Source organism: Pleurodeles waltl, chromosome 2_2 (assembly GCF_031143425.1).
Source record: "Pleurodeles waltl isolate 20211129_DDA chromosome 2_2, aPleWal1.hap1.20221129, whole genome shotgun sequence".
In the NCBI taxonomy this organism is placed as follows: Eukaryota; Metazoa; Chordata; class Amphibia; order Caudata; family Salamandridae; genus Pleurodeles; species Pleurodeles waltl.
Window position 1 is genome coordinate 956,773,463 of NC_090439.1, and position 13,336 is coordinate 956,786,798.

General features: G+C 41.4%; 1 protein-coding gene across 4 annotated transcripts in view; it reads left to right on the plus strand.

The window, feature by feature from the left end:
* The window catches only part of TRPS1 (transcriptional repressor GATA binding 1), a 497,434-nt gene that overhangs the window by 110,378 nt on the left and 373,720 nt on the right, over nt 1-13,336 (plus strand). For all 4 annotated transcript variants that reach the window (XM_069220642.1, XM_069220644.1, XM_069220641.1 and 1 more), the window contains exon 2: nt 4,076-4,986. In XM_069220642.1, the coding sequence (XP_069076743.1) occupies nt 4,078-4,986 (909 nt within the window). In that variant the 5' untranslated portion in view covers nt 4,076-4,077. The remainder of the gene's footprint in view (nt 1-4,075; nt 4,987-13,336) is intronic.

Genomic DNA, 13,336 nt, shown 5'->3' on the forward strand with positions numbered 1-13,336 from the left:
ATTTGTTCTACGGTATATGAAATACATTTTCTCAATGAACCAATCAGGTGTATATCCTTTATAATTGACGTGCCACCATCACCAACTGAGACCTGTTTTATTGAGTAAAACATTTTTCCCGCAAGGGTATGTCTGAGGGGGGTGGCCAACCCCAAAAACCTTGTCTACTTTAGTAATTTGTTTGATTTCATGTATCACAATACCTGTCACACAGTGTGATAACACATCTGTAACACAGTGTGAGAATAATGCACTGTTACTGGCCTATTAGACTTAACAAATGCTGTTCACAATAAACTTGGTAGGCCTACTGCCTCTGTCCTAATTGTTTAATAATGAAATGATCAGACCTACGGGGCTTCAGATATAACTTTTCTCAGTGAACCAATCAGGCTTATTGCCTTTATGATTGGATGTTGACAATAACCACCTACGGCCTACTGTATTGAGCAGATGCTCCCCCACAAGGAATCAATCAAGCATACAGTCATACATTTTAAAATGTATACAAAATAACCATTTGGCTAAGCATCAAATGGGACAGGTTTATTGAGGGGTTGTGCAAGTGATGTCACACTAATTGATGCAAAGTGCCTCACTCTCTTGCTTGGGTATTTACTTTCCAGCTCAAAAGTTATTTTGTGGGTGGTGGAATTATGCCATTTTTAGCATAAACAGTTTTTTTAAACTGATTTCTATCAAGGGGGAACTTATTGGTTGGAACATGGGTATTACAGCGCAGGGACCCACCATTTTTGAATCAGAGTTCTATTCTACTAATATAGTCAGAATAAGCATTGCGTCAAACAATAACGCCTCCTTGAAGCAGGCACTAACTTGGAGAAATGTTTTATTTCTCGAAACATTCCACATATTACATGTGTGCTGCACTGAATAAAACACATCTAATGTGGGGATTGTTTTTTACAGTTTATCTAGGCATAGGATTTTGTACTGTAACTGTAACTTTCTAATACAAAACCAATGCCTGACATCAACAACACACATCTGTATCATGGTGCAAAGGTTGTGCATTGTGCTAGGAAGCCTGTTGTGCACCAGTGCAAGGGACGAGAGTAGTGCTGGCAATTTTTATAAATATATAGGGCTGTGCGCTTCTTTCTTCCCCTTGAACAACAGAGTGCAGCAAATCTGCTTTGTGCCAACAAAATAATAAATCTGGCCCTATGTCTTCTAAGAGGGTCTAACGGAAGATTATTACACTACAAGTCTTCTTTCCATGTAGTTTGTCAAAGGAGGTGTCCAACACTAAAATCTTGCCTACTGTGCTAACCTGTAAGATTCCAAGGAACAAAATACATCTTTGCAGGTTTTAAAACAAAGTAATAACAATCCACTCAAATGCTTATTTACATTAATATATAATTTCCACAATACATTTATCAGGCCTACTGCTCATATTTTAAGTGTTACGTATAAATGGATCAGGTCTATTGCCTGCCATCACCAAAGTAGTGCTGTATTGAGCATAATGTCTCCCACAAGGCAAATGGTGCAATACACTCACTCATTTGCAATGGAAGCACACAGCTTCTGACCAATGAAATGCTAAAATATAGCCAAGGAATCCAACACGTGAACGAGTCCTGAGACGTTGTCTCAGTAGAAATTCTGAAAGCTCTTTTTCAGTTAATCACAATTGTCTACCAATAGATGCGTGGTACGGCCAGACTTAAAAATATAGACGGCCAAACATTGGTTTTACATGAACATCTTCCTAAAGTGTTTTTGCATATTTTAGTTTTAAAATTCAGCCAGACTCACTTCCCAACTTCAATAGGACTGAGTTAACTCCGTTCCTAACATATTGGAATAAGTGCTTCACAGGAGATTATGTTTGTCAACATGTTTGTAATGGTGCTAAGTACAGCTCATATTTTGGAAGGTGGTTTTTTACGTCAATGTTTTGCAATCTGTTTCCACATGCTGCCCCGAGCACACGGTAGACGGTTTTACTCCAATAAAGGAAGCTATCATACGCTAACTGTATATATTTGCCCACTCAATCTTTACTTACCTAGATCAACCGCACTGTATCCGTGATAAGACTGAGCAATGTTGTGAAGCAGACCCCCGTCCTGTTTGTGTTTAGAATGGACCAAGATGGAGGGCACCATGCACATCATCCCTGTCCAGAGGCAGGGGCGCCTAGCTCCGTAACTGCGGTTTTTAGTCAAATGAAGGCTACTTTCAGTTTACTTGTGGCCCATGTAACAGATGTGGACAAGCAGTTAGATGTAAAGGTCATTTGTAAAATTGTAAGCAATTTTTTATTGAAATGTCACTAATAATAGCAATAAAGTTCAAATTCCCATTAGAGACATTTAACCTTTTTGGAAGCTTACGGGCCATCTTAAAAAAGACTGCAGTTTTGAACCATTTACTTTACTAGACATTAGAGAAAATAGTATTTTGGGAGCACTTTCAAAACTGATAGGGTGCTATGATTTTGAAACCATTTTCGCAAAGGTGACAGAACGCAGTTCTGCTAAGTGACAAGGTCTACTCTATATAAAATAAATAAAACTGCAAAATATATTTTTTCACATAGCGTACAGCTCTGTTCTTGTTTAATTAATCGTAAAGCCACGCCCCCTTTTTTAAATGAATGAGAGCATTCCAGGAGACAGACCGACATTATGTGCTTTCATTATACTTCAATGAATTTACTTTGTGTGTGAGGGTTCATGCAGACATCGGTGATACCTCCTGCACTAAATTGCATCTGTCTGACCCAAAATGGCTTCTATTTGATGATGACGCCTTTGGTTGAGATCGGTTGAAGAAAATACAAAGTTTGGCTCATTACTTGGTCAGTAACTGTATTTTCCACATAAATACAGCATTTTATATTTTATTGAATGTGTGAGTGGTGGTCTGTGCCAAAAGTAGTAGTATGTTCATCATAGCTTACCGTTATTCCCCATTCATGTTCATGGGTGTTTCTGTTTATTCTATTAACACATACCAATTACAACTTAAGATAGAAATTGCACCATTGCCATTGTAGTGTTTGTACCCCGCCACCCCCGTCGCTGTTGTTCCTTTGCACACACAGGCGTTATCTGAAGTTTAAGATTCTCCTCTAACTCTCCCCATTTAACACTTCACAGTTCTCTCAATGTTGATTTACTTTACCATCATTTTTACATCGAAGTTTGCTTTTCTTCAAACTTTCCCTGTAACCCTGAAAAGCATTTTTCCATTTAAAAAAATCATATGTTTTTTCTTACAACTGTCACGTGGTTTACCTTCTCTTTATCACTCACTGGCTCTCATTCTGACCTTAGCTGGGTTCCTACATCAGTTTTCCTGCACCCGAAGTGCCAGTAACCAGGATCATCTGTGCTTTTCGGGATGTCGAGCAATAGGAGTTGTTAACATGTAAAATGGGAATAACAATGGGAATCTGTGTTTCTTTATGAATTCCCATATATGTTTCACATTACTGGTCCTGCTTTTCAACTAGTGAAATATCTATGGGAAAATAAAACAGGAGTCCTGGATTTCCAATGACTTTTGTAACTTCCTACTAGATTTGTTACTTCAGTTGATTAACAAATCACTAATTACTTGTTGTTTTGTTGTTTGAGATGCCCTTAGTTTCGTCCATTAAAACTGCTGCCTTCCTACCAGCGTTACCGATAATGGGTACATCAGTAACTCTGGGAGCGTAGAGTTATGGGACATCTTGAGCTGACCTCTGGAGCGGCCCCTTTAGAAAAGAGGGAATGAGGAATTTCTGGCAGAAATTGTAATACCTCAGCTGCTTCCCCTGGTTATTCATCCTTTCTCCCTTATACTTCAATGGTTACTTTCTACATTGAAAATCTCTGAGTGAAATGGACGGGATCCACAATGTTCTCAACAGGAGGAGCAAAGATAGGCTTTAGAGATTGTTCGTTCCTCCTCACCTACCCCTGAAAAATGCAACATTACACACAACTGGCTGTTTTATTGATAGAAGTTCTAAGTCTGAGATCTTGACCAGTGTTCATTACTTTTGACCATATTTTTCCATAATAATATGTTATCTGTTTTATTTTCTTCCTAGATATGGTCCGGAAAAAGAATCCCCCTCTAAGAAACATTGGTACTGAAGGCGAAGCACCGAACTCCAGCGCTTTAGGTACTGAAATTGTGGACTCTGGAAGGAACAAAGGATTCTCTGCAGATCAGATGCAAGGCAGCAGTGAGCAGGGGGATCCTGTAGAGCTCCACAGCAGTGAGGACCATAAAAATTCACAAGAGGATCCCTCAAGCCTTAAGAAGGATTTGAAAAGTGTATCATTGTGTAAAAGCCCTGCTTCCAATTATGAAACCCTCAGCCCAGACAACGGTGTTCCAGCCTTCCCTCATGACAAGGTGACAGACAGAAATATGCTTACCCTTGCGTCACCAGTGGCTGGAGAATTATCTGAGCCCTCTAAGTCTCCGAGAAGGTCAGATGATTCCAAGGATGGTGCATCCACCCAATCCACTGATTCAGTTGAGACTCATGAAAAACATGAGATGGTACCAAATGAGACCGTGAAAGGACAGAGTTGTCCAGAAGACAATTATGTCTCCAGTCCAGCATCAGTTGCCTCCGAAAACCCTCAAGTGCCTTCAGATGGGGGTGCTGGACTCAGTAAAGGAAACACTACTTTGTCAACAAATGACAATTTAGATGCTGCCCCTCTGTCCCCAGAGCTTCAGGATTTCAAATGCAACATCTGTGGATATGGTTACTATGGAAATGACCCCACGGACCTGATTAAACACTTCCGCAAGTACCATCTAGGATTGCACAACCGCACCCGACAGGATTCTGAACTTGATTCAAAAATCTTAGCTCTGCATAACATGGTGCAGTTTAGTAATTCCAAAGAGTTCCAGAAGGTCAACAGGTCAATGCTTACAGGTGTCATCCAGGATATAAACTCCCAGAGGCCTCTATTACTGAATGGGACATATGATGTACAGGTCAGTAAACTGTTCATGAACATGCGCAAGATAAAGAACAATATTGTTTCTGCTCGGTACACACTTTTATTATAAGGATGAGTAGCAGGATGTGCAGTGAATTACCCTGAGGTTATTTAAATTGTGTAAGCTGCCGTGACTGTCTGGATTACGCAGATAGGTTTTCATTGGCAACATTATTTGCCATTGTTTTTTTTATATTTTAACTTTACTATACAGTTGGTCTTATTTAATGTTAAAACAGTGGGCCATGGTTGGACTGGTTTGAAACAAACATGCTCTTTCCTTCAGAGAATTGCATATGAAGTGAATTGAATGCATTCAGCACTTTTGTGTTCTGTTATGACAGGCGATATGCGTTACCAATGCTTTTTGTAAATGTAACAACTAACACATCAAACACCAGTGCAATCAGCCAGAAAACAACTAGCCCAGCAGGTTGGGTTCCTTGTAGCAGGTGATTAGCATTTTATACTGTAGGGATGAAGCAAGACATGCAAACTGAGTCGATTGCTTGGATACAGACACGAGGACAGCAGGTAATGAGCATAGATCACACCAAGGAAATGTAAGTGTGAAGAACATTTTCAGATTCAAATTGTCACCACTTCTACAGATTCCTTTTTCTCATGAGCTGGCATGTCATGTGATGTTTCCGCACATACATAATGTCAGTGGTGGTTTAGACCTGACCTCTTAATCAGTGTAAAGGCCTGGACAGGATTTATCCTACCTCCGATGAAATGTTGAGTGTCTAGATCTAATGAGTAGGTCCAATAATATGATATCCAAGAAAAAGAATGGATTTTCTTGCACATAGATCTCTTCTGTTTTCCATGAGGTTACCACTCATTAGGAAGTCTAACTAAATGCTGCACATTAGTTGCAAGAACATATGTAGCCCCGTGAGCTAGCTAACAAACTGCTGGTAATGGTTTTTGTCCAGCTGTTGACCTTGAGCTGTTTTAGGCTGATGTTGGTTTGCAGTGGTTTACATGAAAATGCATAGGCCTATATTTGCATATTTCAAAGGTTCAAATATTGTAAATAATATACTCTGATCACAATTTTTAACCTGAAGAACCGAACCCACCATTTGGTTGTGTGCAGTTCTGTAGGTGCCGTTGCCCATTAGACAGAGAAGGGATTAAGAAATCGTCTTTATACATTGCAGTACTGAGCTAGCATGTGTACAGATTATCTACTTTTCACAAGGCACATACTGAGATTACTGTAGTGTAGTTTACGCTGGCCTCCCACAGGGATAAAATGGCTACACATTCCATGAAACCAAGCTACCCCTTTCTGCAAACACTTGATCGAGGAACCCCGTTTGGCCGGTTGAATATTTGGGGGGTGATTCTGAGCTTGGCGGGTGGCAGGAGCCGCCCGCCAAGCGGGAACCGCCAGAAGACCGTACCGCGGTCAAAAGACCGCGGCGGTCATTCTGGGTTTCCCACTGGGCTGGCGGGCGACCGCCAAAAGGCCACCCGCCAGCCCAGCGGGAAACACCCTTCCACGAGGAAGCCGGCTCCGAATGGAGCCGGCGGAGTGGAAGGGGTGCGATGGGTGTAGTAGCACCCGTCGCGAATTTCAGTGTCTGCTAAGCAGACACTGAAATTCTAAGTGGGGCCCTCTTACGGGGGCCCCTGCAGTGCCCATGCCATTGGCATGGGCACTGCAGGGGCCCCCAGGGGCCCCACGACACCCCATACCGCCATCCTGTTCCCGGCGGCCGAAACCGCCAGGAACAGGATGGCGGTATGGGGGTCGGAATCCCCATGGCGGCGCAGCAAGCTGCGCCGCCATGGAGGATTCCGCTGGGCAGCGGAAAGCCGGCGGGAGACCGCCGACTTTCCGTTTCTGGCCGCGGCTGTACCGCCGCGGTCAGAATGCCCAAAGGAGCACCGCCAGCCTGTTGGCGGTGCTCCCGCGGTCCCTGGCCCTGGCGGTCAATGACCGCCAGGGTCGGAATGACCCCCTTGATGTTTTTGTTTCAGTAACTTTGAGTGTAGCATGATGCCACCTGTGTATTTGAAGTGTTCCGCCATCTTCAAGAATGTTTTGTACAGTGACTCACACTTTTACAATCTCAGCCTACACAACACAGCTACATTTTGATCAGTTTTCCTGTTCCTTGGCCAGCTATCCGTATTGTTAGGATCCTCTCAAACAAGGTATCCAAAGCAACGACAATAACCTATGTTCAATTTGAAATTATATGCATCAATATTTGTGACGTTTGAGAAGTTCTGATATGCTTTAAAGAATTTAAATGGTATTAATATTTTTCCTTCTAAATATACTTCCTTAGGGTGGTATATATGACATGATAATATTGAAAGATAAATGGGCACTGCTAAATATGTCTAAACCAAACTGCCGGGAGAAATATTCCTCACCGCAGTAATTATTCAAGATCAGTTCAATAAATAGGGAGAAAGGGATTCCTCAATGGCTCTCAATATCTGTAAATGTGCATTTTCTCGTGATTCTTCACTGTGAAATTCAGGGAAAATCATTCCATTCTTCAACCTTTAGTATTCCACTTCCCCTATACTCCCTATTTGAGAAATGTAAAGTTGTTCGCCGTGGTGTCCTGTCCAGACGTGATGAACTGCCCTTTCCCAGGAAATATGCTTTCATCTCCGACATGACCGTCTGATGGCATGGCCGAAATGATAACCTGAAGGCCTTTTTGCCCCCGCTAGGCCCATCTTCTCCTAAAGGGTACTGATGTTAAGCAGAAAGCTGTTGTAATTATTGCTTCTTTTTTAACAGAAAACAGTTAAGGTTTTTCCTGGGTCTCCTGTTGGGCATAGGAAGGGGGGCCGGGGAATGGGGGGCAGAGGTTTTTTCAATGGTGCAAACATGACCCTAAAATAATTAATGCTTTATTGACTTTAATGAGTGGTCTCAGATTAAAAATCATGTGACCCTTGCATGCTGTTTGCTGAAAGTTGTAATAGTTATCCATAGTGCAAAATCATGACTTTTCATGCCATTTTTATGCCTTTACCTGCAACTGAGATTTCTCCTGCCTCAAATGAGGTAGCAGAGGGTCAACGCCCTCTTTCCCATATTTATCTGACAATCACTAGCAACTATTACCTGGTTGCCACCTTCTCTGGATGCATCTTCTTTCATTCCTCAGAGTTTCTGACCTATGGCACTTCGTGGGTGTAGGTGAAGGCACGTTTTGCCAGTACGTAGGCATTATATTTAATACTGTATATCTATGCAAAAGCTCATGAACCAACACCACATTCTGGTATATCCATCTTATAGAGGAAATGCCAATAGGTGTGGTATGTGAAAGGTTTCAGAGGGGAGACAATTGTGTTTCACTGTTGTTATCTGTATGTCTTTCATAAGTATTTCTGGTGGATGTCATGCATTTCGTGTGTATGCTGTGTAACTGTTGCATTAGCTTTCACTGTATGAATCCTAGGATGCTCCTGGTCTTGTGCCTGCTCACACTGAGAATGTTCACCTTAACATCTACGGCTTGCCATTCATTCCTTGATGGCGACATTACATCTGAGTCATTCGGCCCTAAGGAGGCTTTGTACTGCAATCACAGCCTCAGATATTCACTCCCCCATTTACTTCTACCATTATAATTTCAGCCCATGCCCCTAGCCATATATAGGAAACTGGCTTCTGACTAGCAGTAGATTGTATTACATGCCTTCATAGGGACATCCTTTCTAGTCCACCACAGTCTGAGAAGCGTAAAGTATTTCAGTCTTAGTCATGATGAAATTCACCCACACCTTTAGGAAGGTTGATATGGCAGCAAAAGGCACTACCTTGCGATAGAAATACACAAAGCAACAATCAAACCCAGACAACTGTTTCAGGCATAACCCTACTTTTTAACACATGTACAGTACCCCTTTCAAGAAAATTGCACAGACCTAAACGCTTTTTGTTATAATGTTGATGGTGTTTCACACAGTGCTTAATTTGTAACTAAAAACATGCCGGTGCCCAAAGCCCTCCTCTGAAACTCGTGGCTCCTGCAATTAAAGGAGGGAACACGGAATACTGAGGCAGGGTAATCCTGAAGCCATCTCGGGCCTCTTCAATTCATTTAAAGCCACTCCCTGCCCCTTCAGTTCACTCTTGCAGCCTTCTGCTTTCTCCCATCGTGACACTTTTTCGTTTTTCTCTTCCTCGGTCTTTCCCATGTGTCTCTTTTGCTCGCAGAAAATGCTTGAGACAGAAAAATAAGTACCGGCCCTCAAAAATACGTGCCGGTGCTCCGCACCAGGAACAGGCACAAATTAAGCACTAGTTCCACATTATTTAGGCTTCCGACTAAACAACCTGTAGTTCTTCCAACTCCCCTCTACTCCTCTACATTGCTTTCAGGTTGTAATAAATTGTCTCTGCTCTGAACTTGCTATTACTGATTGCGTGTTACCCCTTTCCGAAGAACTTAGATTTTTCCAAGTCCCTGCTGATGCCATGTCTTCCCTACTGACCAAGCAATATGATTACGTATGGCTAAACATGTTACACATATTAGTGCCCACCGCCCACTTCAATGGACCTGTTGTTTATTGGTGGATAAGACCTTTATCTTGGAACACAATGTCTACCAGTAGTTTCTTCAATATTTAATTAATGCTACATTACTACCAGTGCCTGATTGTGCTCCTGTGCAAAGCCAAATGACAGATACTGCACTACATATTGCACCTCATAGACAAAGGACCCCTTATGTTTTGTAGACTGTATTTAATATGAAATAACTAGACTATTTAATAGTGGCACAGAGAGGTCCAATCCCAACATTCTGTTGAATCAAGTCGTTTATCTCTGGCAGGAAGTCACTTAGGAGACTCTCAGAAACCTCTGCACTCAACCATCTTTTCATTCATTCACTTGCTGCTCCTCATGGACCAGCAAAGGAACCAAGTCCTCACGTTTCACTCCTGTGCTGATGACACACATATTTAATTACAACTCCGGGGGTCACTTGTGGTTGCTGCAACCAGTTATATTTTTGAGACTTCTTTCAGTTAGCATAGGAAGAGCTGTCTTGTTCGGAGTGCACTTAAATAAATATCTTGCTTGTAGGCCATTGCCACCTGCTGAACTCCCACACATACAGCCCCACTTTTCGTTTTCTTTGACCAAATCTGCTGAAGGTTTAGGGTTCCAACGTAATGGTAGAGTGGCCTCATATAGTTGCGTTTGCTAAGTGAGCCTTCTTTTGGGTCCATTAGCACCTCAGAGGCCTATGCAACTTTGGGCATGCACGTCCTTTCAGAATAAACTATTACCAAGGCAGTGCTAATGCTCAGTAGTCTGGCCTCTATGGTTGCCTTTCAATGTGCCTTCAGTGTGTGGGGAAATTGAAGCGGTTAGTCTAAATGGACACCTTAAAATGTGTAGTCAAAAAACCTCCTCTTAACAGTTCAGTGTTGACCCGGTTTTCAACTATGAGAGAATTAAAATTGACAAGTCTCACTTTGACTTGCTTGTATTTCTTTCTTATATAACTCCCCAGTGTACTCAAACCTACGCTTACTGTAGGCACATAAGTGCTCATATTGACTAGCTCTACACCACTAAATGTAGGCTCACGAGATGCAGTATAAACCATTTCATGGTCTCCGAATTCAAACACATTAGAGTTTTCCTACCAAATACATATATATCAAAACCTAACATCCCATTCAGAAAATCCTCCATAACCCTGAAACTCCTGCCAGGTTCATTTTCTTATTTTTAATTCCTTGTTCATGCTATCATCACATAGCTCTTGTGTGAGTTTTTGTTGCAGAATGTGCAAACATTTCTGATTCCCACTGTCTGCCATCATCGAGCATGAGCTGTTTCTTTGATACATAAATTGTATTCAAAACGTACTTGCTTTTAGTGGGCCTTATCTAAATTGTATTTACCTGCTCTAATGTGAGTGCTAGTAAGGAGTAATGGCTATTTTCTTAGGTTTCTTAGTTTTTGCTGCATTGAGTTTGATGTTACTTAAGTTGTGGTCCAGCATGCTACCCTGCACTGTTTCATAAATTAAGGACCACAGAAGGGAGCTCTTTTACCTTTTTTTAAGTTTGTCATTTGCTCTCCCTTGATTTTCCTTTATATACTGTTGTGCTTATACCGCTATACACCTTTATTTAAATCAGAGTTAGTGAAAAGACTTGGGTTAAAGGAACGTCCCCAAACTTGGCGGCTGCTTATTGACCAGAATTTCTTGGTAAAACCAAAAGAGTGAAAAGTCTTGTTAAAAAATATCTGCTACAGATATAACAGCACATTGATAATGGTGGCCAGTTTTATCGTTTTAAGTTTTTGTTCTCTTCCCACCACATTAACACTAAGCAGTGACTACTTACATTATTATAAGTTGTTGTTTGGATGAACTTGTATGTGTATGATTTTGAAGTACTGTGTACTTAGGTATTACTTTGAAAAACAATTGAAATGTTACCATTTCCATGATGGAGTCAGTAATGGCTCTGCCGATTTTGCTGCAGCATCCAAAGGAACCAGCTATGCAACTGGAAGACTGGAGGGAGGCCTTGGAAACAAATTTGTAGTAAAGTGCAAATTAGCCATGTTGAAACAACCTCAAGGTGCTGAGAGTAGGAGAATGTTAAAATATTTCTTGATGCCCAGGAAAAGCAGGAATGATAATATGGATTTGGATGAAGACCATTACGATGAGCATGAAATAGAGATGAGTGTTTTTTAGAACAATTACAGTACTTGGTTGAATACTGTTGTGTAGCGCCACAGGTTCATTTACAGGGAATACAAACTAGTAGTGTGGAGCCATATGAAGCAGTATTACATAGGCTTGTGCCACTTGTAAATTTAAGGCTATTTGATTAAAAATAATTACAGGCAAGCGGAATAATTTCACCAACAAATTCAAAATTCAAGAAAATATGTTGAGTGTAAAGGCACCCTCATTATAAAAGGCCAATACTATAGCAAAGAGGTTGGAAAGCACTTCCACACATTTGGAAGAGCTGGATTCCAGAGAGGGTGGTTAATGACTGGGGAAAGAATTTACACTTTGTTGAATCGAAGGGATGATCAAAAGGAAGAGATGTTCTATGTACTGCTGTGCTTAGTGTGAAATACATCTTTCATTTATATGTGGCCTCTCTACATACCAGTGACTTCCCAAAATGTCAGCAGTAGTGGTATCATGTGCCCTTAGACCCCAAATGACCCAAATGTTTCCTTTATACCCTTCAGAGCCTAATATTTGCTCCTGAGAGACTCTGGAAATGGTTCTTAAATGGAAACCACAGAAAATAAACAGGGCGCCGGTAACCTTGTGTTTATGACTGCCTTCAAGAACTTAGAGGAGAGGGGTAGAAATTGTAGCACTAGGCGTGCCAAGAGTTTGAAGCTGTAACCCTTGGCTAACCATAATTGATGTATATGGCGCCATTACTGATAGGCCTTTTAGGATTCTTGACAGGGATAAGTGAGCATCAGGCTTAGCTCACGCAGTGCATATACAACACCTCGGCGTAAATGGAGGGATCTTCCCTGTAGTCCTTACTCTGAATCTAACTGCGTTGAATTTAAGTAAGAAAGGTTGTTGCACATTTCACTTGGAACTCTTCTTTCTTGGCTGTACATAAAACAGGCTGTTTCTAATTTTTAAATGAGTTCTGTGGTTTCATTGAGACAGATTACTTGAACACAATGGTATGACATCTAACATCTTTCATGTGGTTTTTCAGTTTTTCTACCAGCTTTGAAATTGTTAGATGTGTAAAACATTATTTGAAGTCACTTTGACCTATGTGATTTAATCTGACAGCGGTGACATTGTTTTCCCTTCTCTTCTTCTACACAATCAATAAGACTACGAAGAAGGCTCCTGCAAAGCCCTGCAGGGCAGGAGGGCCCCTTTCAGCCTAAAGCCAAGGAACAGCTGTGCAATGCAGGAGTCTCAGGAGCCTCTCCTCACATTCCTCATGGTAGCCCCACTATTGTGTTACACCAGTTCTTTGAATGCAGCTTAGGGTACACTTACACTGGTTTGGAAATGTGGCACTTGGCCACAGCCTTTTAGTTAACAAATCAATTTATAATTGACCCAGAGCAATAACTTTTAAGTGAGGATGATTTAATGAACCTCTGCAGAGTGACACAATGCCACCATGCTCAGGTTTGTGGGACTCCAGATAAAATATCATCATTTGATAATAGCACAGAGTTGTAATTTTGTCCCCCCAGGGGAATGGGAATTACCACAGAAATTGGTGTTTCCGCACTGATTTCCAAATGTAAATTATGGTTTCTGGGTCTTTTGTGCTATATATCAAATGTGCCCTTGGAAAGGAGGACCCTG